The 11,835-nt window shown below is 28.7% G+C and overlaps 1 protein-coding gene and 1 non-coding gene across 2 annotated transcripts; one reads left to right on the top strand and one right to left on the bottom strand.

Annotated features, from left to right (window-relative positions):
• The first annotated feature begins 6,931 nt into the window (after positions 1-6,931).
• On the top strand, positions 6,932-7,022 carry LOC114424803. The gene has a single exon (XR_003669103.1). It is a non-coding gene; the product is annotated as a small nucleolar RNA R24 (small nucleolar RNA).
• Positions 7,023-9,340: 2,318 nt separating this feature from the next.
• On the bottom strand, positions 9,341-10,649 carry LOC114424620 (cytosolic sulfotransferase 5-like). The gene has a single exon (XM_028391485.1). The coding sequence runs from the start codon at positions 10,588-10,590 to the stop codon at positions 9,583-9,585; it is 1,008 nt and encodes a 335-aa protein (XP_028247286.1). The 5' UTR covers positions 10,591-10,649; the 3' UTR covers positions 9,341-9,582.
• Positions 10,650-11,835: the final 1,186 nt, after the last annotated feature.

The following is an 11,835-nucleotide window of genomic DNA, read 5'->3' as shown; positions in this document are numbered from 1 at the left end:
AAATGCTTAATTTAACAAAATTTGATTATAACATATTTTCATAATATAAATGGTATTTTTTTATTATAAAATTTCAATAATTATATAAAATAAACAATTTTTTTTGCAAAACACAAATTAAAAGACCAATGATAAGCATGATTTATTTATCATAATAAAATAATGTAAATATTGGTTTGTTAATTTTATTAAAAATTATCATAGTATAATTAAAAATATTATATATTTATTTTGACTTATAAAATATTGGTTTGTTAATTTAAAAATATTACTAATATATTAATTTCAATACTTTTCAAGTATAATGTGTATTCAAGTATATTAAATATTTATTATAATTTATAGAAAATTAAATTTTAGTTTCTTAATCTATTTTACATAAATATGCATGTGATCGCTAATTCGGTCGCAAATCCCAAAATATAATTGTCTTATAGCGACTGAAATATGTTCCGTCGATAACGTCATAACCTAGCGACTGTATACTTGGTTGCTAACGCAGTCGCTATAATTCATTAGTAGTTTTGCATCTAGCGACTGAATTTGTGACTGAATTTTTCAGCAATTCTTCCTTTCGATCGCTATTTCGGTGGCTGACGCAAGTTATCCGCCATAAATAAGTTCAGTCGCAAAATCAATCGCAAATAATGATTGAAACCTTTCAGTCGCTGATAGCAATGAAATAATAATGGCTGCGAAACTGCATTTTTTTAGTAGTGGCTACCAAAACATGTACGGGAATTCAAAGTGCATAATTTAAAGCAAATTAGTGGTGAAAGAGTAAGTTAATTAAACTCAAGTAAATCGAAATAGTATGTGAAAATATATATTAAAGACTAGATAAATACAAAATGTTGAGCCTAGATCTATTCCAAAATAAATATATCTAAAAGTAAAAATTTAGAACCAAGAGCAATCCTATACTACGGAGAACCCATGTAATCCATTGTACTTTCAACAACATTAGCCTATGTAATTATCTAAGCAGAACTTCCAGGAGAATAACTGCGACAAGTTTCTTTTAGATTGCCACGACCCAAAATTCCAATTGTGACCAGTTGGGGGTATTTGAACCTATGACCTTTTCTCCATCTCTTCTCCCTTCACCTTTCTCCAATCACTAGGCCAACCTTATATCTCATTAGTCTAGCAAGCCTTAACTATAATCAATTCCAACTAAAATAGCATTTAATACTATTTTATAAAATCTACATTTCCAAGGAATCTCTATTAAAATTTTGGCAGAACCTTTCCTAAAAATGGGCATCCAAAATGATAAATAGACTTGTATAATCACCATGATACAATATCAAGTAACATAGAGCCCTATATAAACCAAACAAACTTACATATCACTACTACAAGTCTGACCAACAATGTAACAGAGTCACTACAAGATATCATTATACAATCCCAAAAAAAATGAAATATTAGAATATATTTTGAATGACCCAAGACCTTCCAATTCAAAAAAGGCCACACCCAAAATATACATGTTCACTACTAAGAGGTGTTCCAATTGTAACATCTCAAAAATAAATTATATTTTTACTATAGAATATTGTTTGAGACGAATATGAAACATATAAGATAAAATAAGATTTTTTTCTTATCTTTTATTTTTAAATATGCTATTTTTATCTTATATTTATATTTAAGATAAATAAGATATTTTGTAAAACAAAAAGATATGATAAGATATTTGTTTTATTCATAAGTTAGGTAAAATAAAATAAGTTATGATGTTGTGACTATAGGATACATTGTGAGAACGTCTTAGGAAGGTCTTCAGGAGATAAGTATAATAGTATTTTTTTTAAAACTTCCATGGTATAAAATTTTGAAAACACATCTTCTTAAATTTATTAGTTATAAATTGATAATTAATACATTGATTATTGTGTGAAATTGATTGAGATGCTTTATCATTTAGTTTATGTCTAATATATACGTTACATATATCGATATATTTTGAATTCATTATATTTTGATTTTTATATTCTAAATATTCTTTAATTATATGATTATATTCTTGTTTATATATGGATATTATATGTTATATTATTAATTGATAATTGTCATATCATAACATTATCAAAGTATGAACATGAGGATTGTTATTGAAGCTTAGTGTTTGAGAATTAAATCGATAGTTGTAGGATATTACATATATTATTGTAAGAATAAGTCATTACACTACTAAAAAAATGAGTTTTAACATCGCCTTATTAACATCGGTTATTTAAAAATCGATGTTGTTGAACACTTACAACATCGGTTTTCAAATAACCGATGTTAAAATCACACTAAATTTAGTTTTAACATCGGTTATTTGAAAACCGATGTTATAAGTGCTTAACGACATCGGTTTTCAAATAACTGATGTTAATATAAACTTTTCTTTAATTATTTTTATATTTTTAAAAAAATCATATATTGCGTTATTAATTATATTTTAATTAAAAAATTATAATAATTAATAAACAATAATAAATTCAAAATGTAAGCATTTAAAAATTAAACTAAATTTTTAAAATGAATTTCGTAATTTTAATTTTATTATTTCATGATTATCATTTAAATATAACACACATTTTTATAAATTATTTGATATTAGTTAATTTGAAAATATAAAAAAATTATTTTTAATAATAGAGTTTAACTTTTATAGAATTTTTATAGAATATTGGTAAAAACAATTATATCGTAAAAAAATTAAAATTTATTATTAATATATTTTTATATATTGAATTTTATTATTAACTTGTGTTAAAAATAAAAATCTCTAAACATGAATTATATCACCCAAAATCAAAATCAAATATAAAAAATACCTTTATTTATTTTAATGAATATCCACTAAAAAAACTAATAATAGATATGTAAAAATCAATAATATGGATTTAGGTGATAAAGAATAAAGAAAGATAAATATTTATTTTTAAAAAAGAGATAGTGAATAAATTTTTTTAAAATTGAAAAATAATTTAGAAATGTATACACAAAAGATTTCATCGAATCATAATTAATATGAATGTTAAAGTATTTATAATAAAATTCAACAATTTTAATATACATTGTGTTATAATTGGATGACATCATAATTTTTTTTTACAAAAAATATACGGTTTGTTTGGGTTTTTGAATTTAAATTTGGAAATCCATATTCTGTAAAAAAAAAATATACATTGTGTTTTTGAAACTAATTTTTTAGATTTTTTGTTTTATAATTTTCAATTTTGTTGGGTCGATTTTACAGTTTAGAGATGATTTGATTCAATTATGAACTCCCCTAATTTAATCTTTGTTAATTTGAAAAAGCTGGGGATGATTTTAAAGAATTAGAAGTACAAAAGTAACAAAAAAAATATATAACTATATTAAGGACTAAGAATGAAATATTTTAAATAATAAATATTGAAAGAGAAGATGATTTCATCAAAAGCCACAGGAGATTATTGTTTCTATAAAAATTAAATGGAAAATTAAACCTTTATAGTATTTTATTTTATTGTCTCAAATATAGACAAAAATACGACACATTCATTAAGAAAGTTATTTAATTATAATTAAAAATAAGTTTTTTTTTCAATTTATCTTTCATTTAAACTCATTATAAGGATAAGAAAAATCATTGAAATTAATATTTTAATAAAATGAAAGAAATTTTAAAGATAATAATACTAAATATAAAATAAAATAAAATAAAATAATTCTTTTTTTAATTTGACATGGGGGAGTAATTACTAATTACTGTAATAATTATCGGCAATAATCTAGCAAGGAGTGGAAAGGGCACGGGCTGTACTTGTAGTTGTACTAGGCATTTCCAAAATCAAATTCCCCGCGTAAGAGAAAACCACTGTCGCCTTGAAACAACGCAACGCTGCGAAAAATAAATTATATGTATAAATTACTTTACATTAAACCCACCCAAACCCAAATCAAAATTCAAGGCAAATGGGATCCTTCTCTTCTTCTTCCCTCTTTCTCCTTTTCTTCTTATTCTCTTCTTCACACTCAAAGGTAAGAACCACACCCTTCTTCTCTTCATCACTTATTAATGATTCCTAGGGTTCCTTCCTTCTCCCCTTTTCAAAATGTGTTTTCACTGTATTTATTTATTTATTTATTTTTATTCCTAGGTGTTGATATTGAAAAGCCGGTTTTGGAGTTCTCCCCTTCCAGTGTTTCTTCAGGTTTTCCCCTTCTCAAAGAGGTTTTTTTTTTTTTTTTTTTTTTTACAATTCCCGAAACCGGCGTCATTTTTTCTGAAACTATGTGTCGTTTTTTTTTCAGGTATGGGAGCGGTGTACGACATCGCGAAGAGCAGCGTCGGGGTTGCGTTGATGGGCGTGATGAGGCTGTAGCTGGATTGATTTTGTGCTTGGTATCCTGCACCTTCCTTGCAGTTAGGCTTTTACAGTTTTCCCCTTTCCCATTCATCAATTCTTTTATTGAATATGTTTGCACAATAGTTAACAATACCAAATAGTGGCATTGAGTGACTTATCCCAAAATTGATACAGTGGGTAGTGGAACATGAATGAGAAATGAATGAGAATTTAGTTGTTTCGAATATGTTTGCACAATAGTTAACAAACCGTTGAATGAAATTTTAGAATATATAGAGCTCTTTGTTATTAGTAAGAGTTATTTTTATAGCCTGAGAATGTACACTTGAATTGTGAGAACTGAATGAGAATTTTAGAAATGAATGGACAGTACACAATACTTTTAGATAAGGGGCCAATGGGGTCTCTAAGCGGGCTTTGTTTGAGAGAGGCAAAGGGCTCCCAAACTTCTGGTCATTTATAGCTAATATAGATATAGAACTTTTTTTTTTACTATATAGCTAACATAGTACTTTGATCTTGTAATAAACTTTTTTACTCTCGCAATCTCGTAATAAAGTTTTTTTATCCAACAAAAAAAAACATAAACTTAATATTTCCATTTTTAATTTTTGTTGTCTATCATTGTTAAGGTCTTGATAATTTTTGTCCTAAAGACACTAATTAAAAAATTAAAAAGAAGAAATCTCATTAAAATTCATATGAAAACACATTTAAAAACTATAAAAGAGTTTGCTTTTAACCATTTTATTAAAAAAATATTTTTTGTTTTACTTCCTTAATTAATACTCTTAAGATAGACATTGATTAACAATTGTCTCATTAATATTATAAGCGAAAGTTATATTTTTTGCTTTTACCCATTTCATATCTCCTAAATCCCCCCTAAATGGCTTCTTCTTCTCTTCTCCCTTCTCGCCACTCCCCTCAATTCACCCATGAGTTCCTTCTTCCATTCTCTTATTATAATGTCTTTCTTTCTATCATTTCTAACATCATTATTATTGTTATTTTATACTGCAGATTCAAGAGGAGTGTGAATTTGACGAGTTGAGTAGCCAAGACAGAATAAGCCACTCCAAAAGCACCCCAAACCCCCTCCCTCCAACCCCCATTGTCCACAAGCACACTAAATCCAAGAAAAAGAGATCAAATTTCGAGGAAGATGGCTCTGTCTCTTGCAACAAGTGTAGACCACACTCCTGCGACAAAATCTTCATCCTTCCCTTAGATCCCATAATTATGGCTAGTAGGTATCTTGTTTATTTGCTCTTTACTATTTTTCTTCCCTTTATTTTATATGCTCTGTTGCTTATTTTTTCAATTATTTTTATTTTAATGGTTATTTATTCTTTCACTTGATATTCCAATTGAACTTGTTGTCTGATGTTATTGCTTGTAAATTAACTATGTAACTCTAACTGCTCAATAATTTCTTATATTGTTGTGTCATAAACAAAATCATTCCTCTGCATTCATTCAGCATTCATCTCAATCAAGATTTATGTACGGTGCGTCTCCGGTGAAGAGAAGAAGATGGCGATCATACTCAGAGCATGCAAAAAATTGATGAGCGTGCAGTTCAGCAGAGAGCCCAAGAAGATGGTGACCGGGACAACTCATATGGGAGATCCTAAAGAAGAACAACTCTTTCTTGGTGAAAGAGTTCGGAAGGGGCACTCAGAGTGTGCAGTTCAGCAAAGAGCCCAAAAATCTCTATAACCTCAACACTTTCAAGTACTCCGGTAATTATCTCTTTACCCGAGCCAAAGTTATTTTCAAATGTCTTATTAATCGTCGAAAACTGAAGCGTTGAATCAGGTTTTTACATTGTGAATAAAGCTCATTTTATGTTTGTGGTGGTATGATAGGTTTGGCGAACAAGAAAACTGTCACTGTTCAACCTACGGGTAAAGACCAGTCTGTGTAGCTGGCAACAACCAAGACAAAGAAGCAAAACAAACCTACTACTTTGCTTCACAAATTTGTCATGAAAAAGGAGTTCTGGAGGATGGCAAAGGCAGTGCAAAATCAGGTAACTTTGATGTTGTATTATTCCAAAAAATTGATTGTGTTCCTATTATTCGTTTTCTTTGGTAGCTACATTTATATTTGATGTCAAATCCAACTGCTTCTGCTTACTGAAAAAATGTTGAAAAATTGTTCTATGCCTTTTTGTTTTACATTTAGTAGTGTGTGTTGGGTTGAATACCTTTTCTCCCCATCAAGTGCCCCAAGTGGATTATTTTGGGGTTGTCTTCATGTGTGTGAAAATTTTCGTGTTGTTGCAGTTCAATTGCAAAAGAATTTGATGCATCAAATTGTCAGGAATGAGTGATTGTTTGCTGTTAAAGATATCTTGTCTATATAGCTTTTGGTGATTGCTTTATTTTGTTTTGGGCTGATGGTGCTAGCTTAACATGTTTGGCGCAACATAAGAAGAATTTACATGACATGCTGTCGTTCAGTTTTTCACATGCTATTTTTATTTTTAATTTTAATGGATATGTTGGTTCGTTGATAAATTTAACTATTGGAAACCACTTTGAATCTCTGGCAACTTGAATGATTTTCCAACAGCAGTGATGAGCCTATAACATGTAAGAAGAAATCCCTACTTGGGTTTCTTCAATGAAATTTACTTGTTACACTTGGCTTCTGAGCTTTTAAAATTCAGAAGTTATTTCATGAATTCAATTCTTTTTGGAGGGTGACTTATGTGTTATATGTTAATATCATGGAGTAAATAGTGTATAATTTCAAAAAGCTGATTCCATTCTTACATTGTTAATTTATTTTTTTATTTGATCATGCAGTATTTTAATGAAGTTAGATCATTGGAAGCAGAGAGATTCAAGGCGCTTCGCATCCAGTGGGCACAATATTATCTAAAAGTTAGAAATCAAACATAGGATGTTAGGCAACTATGTAACTTTAGGTTACTTAATTAGTTTACATACTTTGCATTACATTTTTTACAATTTTTGTTTCATTTTAACATTGAATAACCTTTGTTGATAGCTAGTTTTTTGCTAAAACTTATTTGAAAGCGGAATACAAATGATATATGTTGTGTGCTGTGTGGTCTAATTTTAAATTTACAGGTTAAATTTTGATTTTTTTTTTGTAAAAACAGAGACATCATTTAAAAAAATTTCCTGAAAACAACATCGGTTTTTTGGAAAAATCAATGTTAATGAATGTGTTAATTTGACAGTTAACATCGGTTTTTTTACAAAAAACCGATGTTAATATCAAAAACGTTAACATCGTTTTTTTTTAAAAAAATCGATGTTAACTGTCAACATTAACACATTCGTTAACATCGGTTTTTTTTTATAGAAAATCGATGTTAACTATCAACATTAACACATTCGTTAACATCGGTTTTTTTTACAGAAAACCGATGTTAAATTTTTTTTAAAAACTGATGTTAACTGTCAACATTAACACATTCGTTAACATCGGTTTTTTTTTTTTTTACAGAAAACCAATGTTAACTTTCAACATTAATATACATTTTTTGGTGTAATTCATATTAGCAACATCGGTTATTTATATAACCGATGTTGGTAATTTTACGTTAACATCGGTTTTTTAAAAACCGATGTTAACGATAATACTATCAACGTTGATACTTTCAACATTGGTTCAAAAACCGATGTTGAAAGTCATAAATAACCGATGTAGAAAATATATTTTCTAATAGTGTTACCTTTTGGGAAGGAATGATGGTATACATTCAATTCCAATAATATATGAGAGATATTACCATTCGAATGAAATATCATATTATTGAAAATATCCTCATGTGGTATTGTGATTTTTGGCGGGAATAAGCTTTGGAACAGAGAGAATGAAAATGATCATCTCTCGGTAGTGTAGTGGAGTTAATTAAGTTGGTTTCTTCATCCTACTCATGTCTCTTTTATACATGTTAGCCTCAACTTCTTTTCTTGGGTTTGGCCCATGACATCTCCGCTAATGATTGGGCTTGGCTTTCAGCATGGTCGCTTACACCCATTTAGCCTAAGCGTACTCTTTAACAACTATTATTCTTGGCAATTACAAGGAGTGTCTATATATATATATATATATATATAGTATAATGGAAATGTGCGTTGCATAAACTTGAAGTGAATGTGCATAACAAACAGAGATTAAGAACATTAATAATCAAATTTAGTGAAGTTACGATACGCTATATTGAGATTGGATTCTTTAAACAAGTTTTAAATTTTAATCTTGTGGATGAAAAAACAGAAGAAACAAAATGTTGAAAATAAAGACAATATTCTCTAGTGAAGGTGGTTAGAAAGTGTTTATGATATAATAACTCTTGAAAGAGAAATGTTAATAACACATTATTTGACATAATCTTTATTACACTTTTTTGTTGTTTAAAATTGATTGATAATGACAAAATTTTGTCGGTCTCAAATCATATTTAATGATTCCCTCTCTTGAAAAATGCTAATAATTATGTCTCAAATTAAATTAATGTGATATTAAAATGAATATGCGTAAAGAGAAATGAAAAATTGAGATTAAAAATGATATTTCATTCGTCTAAAATAAGTGTCACATTTGAAACAAAAATCATCTCAAAAGAAGTGTTATGTTAGCTTTTTAGTGTAATATTAATTATTTTTTCACTAATACCATCAATAAGTATCACTTTAATTAGTTTTTCTATGTAATATTAATACTAAGAATAATTTTATAAAATCATTCCTCTTTTACATTTATTTATTAATTTTTGTTGATTTAGTAAAATAATCTAGAATTAGACTTATTTAAGACAAAGGGAGTAATAACTATGTTTTTGTATTGTGAAGAAATATTAATAAGAAATTCTAATAACACTTTCTTTGACACACTCTTAATTATTTGCTAAAATTTGTAGAAAATACAAAATTCACATAATTTTTAATATTTTTAACCAATTAAAAAAAGTGTTAGAAAAAGTATATTGCTAAACCTTATCAACGTAATTAGTGTAAGTAACATTAGTGCATTACGTACGATTCAGCCATACATCAAATTGCAAACACAAACACAATAATAGCGTTATTATTATTGCACGCTTTGGCGAGGAAAATGTGAGTTTCTCTCGTCCCTTTTGTTTCATCCCCTCAAAAGCTAGATTTAAAAGGAATTCTATTTATTTTTTTGCACACATGACATAATACCAAGTATTAAAAATTGCAAATAATAACGATATAATCTAAAACCTCAGTCCATGTTCAGCTAGTTTCTCTTGAGTGATGGTGTTGAGTTGTTGGATCATCTCAGCAGTGAGATGATTTTTGCAGTCACCAATTTGGCCACAGCGGAAGAAAGCTTTGTGTTCTTCACCAGAGGAGAGTTTCCCATTCTTGTTCACTTGCAAGTTGCTCAAGTTATCAAAGCTACACAGCTTCAAAATATGATCCACCACACCAGCTTCCTCCTCTTCTTTGGAAAACGGGCAACCCACAAAAGTAGCAAGCTCTTGCAAAACAAGCCTGGGCTTCATTTTCATTTCTTCAAACCTCATAAACATGATCTTGTTGGGCTCTGACAGGCTCTTCTGCCAATAGTCCAACACATGGGCCCAGAAGGGCCCATAGAGACTCACTCCTCTGCAAAACTTGTCAAATGCCTCTTGGAGTGAGTTCATCCCTCGGCTCTTGGGCCTAAGCATGTTTGTGAAATGCCATAGTGAAATGAAAGCATCTTTGGGGTCTCTACAGAGATAAATGATCTTGCAAGCTGATTCTTGCACAGATTTTGGAAGTGACACATAAGGGAGATGTGTGGAGAAGAGCCTTGGAGAGGTGATCAATGAAGTAAGGTCGGGAAGAGTGTTGTCATCAATGTAGAGGTCTAGTTCCAAGAATGGAACAAGAAAATGGGGGTTGTTGAATAGCAAAGGATGGTTTTGGTTTTGGGTATTTGGATCATGTTGGTTTCTGTGAAGCAAGGAAAATGTCCAAGCTTTGAGCCAAGTGGTGCCTGATTTGGGAGTGCTTACAATGAGGACATCTGTGTCAAGGGCCTTAAAATGCTTTTGACAAGATAGAACCCCTTGAAGCTGCCTGGTGGTGTGCCAGAAGCCTTGGTATTGGTGCAGATGGCTTGCAACCCAACCTCTTTCCATGGGTAAGGTGGATATCACTTCCTTACACTCTTGGCTCAGTTCATTCTCTTGCAGGTATTTGGGCGTAACACTAGATTCAGCTTCCGTTGGCATTGTGTGGATCGAGAGAAAGGGATTCGATCCTGAGGATTGCTTGTGTTTTCGCTTTTTTCTTGGCAAGCACGGTAACATATAAGTACTGTTAAACCAGCAAACTTTTGTACGTTTTTATTATTATTATTATTCTTAATGTTTATGAGGAAAAAAAACTTTCATTAATTCAAAATTTTGTTATGAAATGATTCAATATTTCAACACATTAACCACTTCAGCTTAACATTAAAAAAAATACTATTTATTTTAAACACCTTATCATTATACCTCTAATTTCTTATTTTTCTCTTTCTATTACATCAAAACTTTATCATATTTATATATATTTTTTTCATTTAACATATATTTGTCAAACATCTTCCTTTTCTTAAAGGAAAAAATTTATGGTACCATTGAGTTTTGTACACCTAATGTATACTTAGATATTTGGTTTAATTTGTGTAAAAAATGATTTATTTTATTTTATAAGTGATTAATGATAAATGAATATGATTGTACGTATAAAATTATCGTTGTGATTAATTTAATTTATTCTATAAGTGATTGACCACACGTCTTGCTTAATTATATGTATAAATATCATTAATTTGTTTTATAACTGAATAATAATGTCATAATGCTATTAAACATCTCACGTGTAACTATGTGTATAAATGCGATTAACTTTGTTCAACAAATGGTTAATTAGTAGTCGTACTGGATCCATAAAAAATCTTAATTTAATGGAGCAAATAAATCATTTACAATATTTTATTAGAAGAAAATTATTATAAATTTTTATAAAATACATAATATCATATCATACATAAAAAAAATCCAAAATATCTGTTTTTACAAATTATAATTGCTCTCCATACATTTTAGTATTGTACAAAAAAATATTGTATCATTTTTTGATTGTCGGTACTATAAAAAAAATTAGAAAGGTAATATAATAAAATTAATATTATTTATAGATAAATAGTCAAATTTGTTTCTAAAAATTAGTCTCTGAATGATAAAAATTTAAATTTAATCTCTAAATTTGTAAAAAAGTATGATAAATTAATCTTACAAATAATTTAATGACAAATTCATCAGTAAATTATGCAACTTAATGTCAAATTGGTCCTTAAGAATATAATTTATTGTCAAATTAATCATTCAATTTTGTTTCATCTTTTAGAAATCAATTTGTTAGCGTATCATAATTTCTGGAACAAATATTTAGCTATTTACTTTAATTTATCCTCTCATTTATGTCTT

This window comes from Glycine soja, chromosome 8, assembly GCF_004193775.1.
Source record: "Glycine soja cultivar W05 chromosome 8, ASM419377v2, whole genome shotgun sequence".
NCBI lineage: Eukaryota > Viridiplantae > Streptophyta > Magnoliopsida > Fabales > Fabaceae > Glycine > Glycine soja.
Note: the sequence above shows the minus strand (reverse complement) of the source record. Positions and strands in the feature narration are given on the sequence as shown.

What these genes read in the sequence shown, in the direction of transcription:
- LOC114424620 (XM_028391485.1), bottom strand. Translation starts at nt 10,590, where the DNA reads ATGCCAACGGAAGCTGAATCTAGTGTTACGCCCAAATACCTGCAAGAG.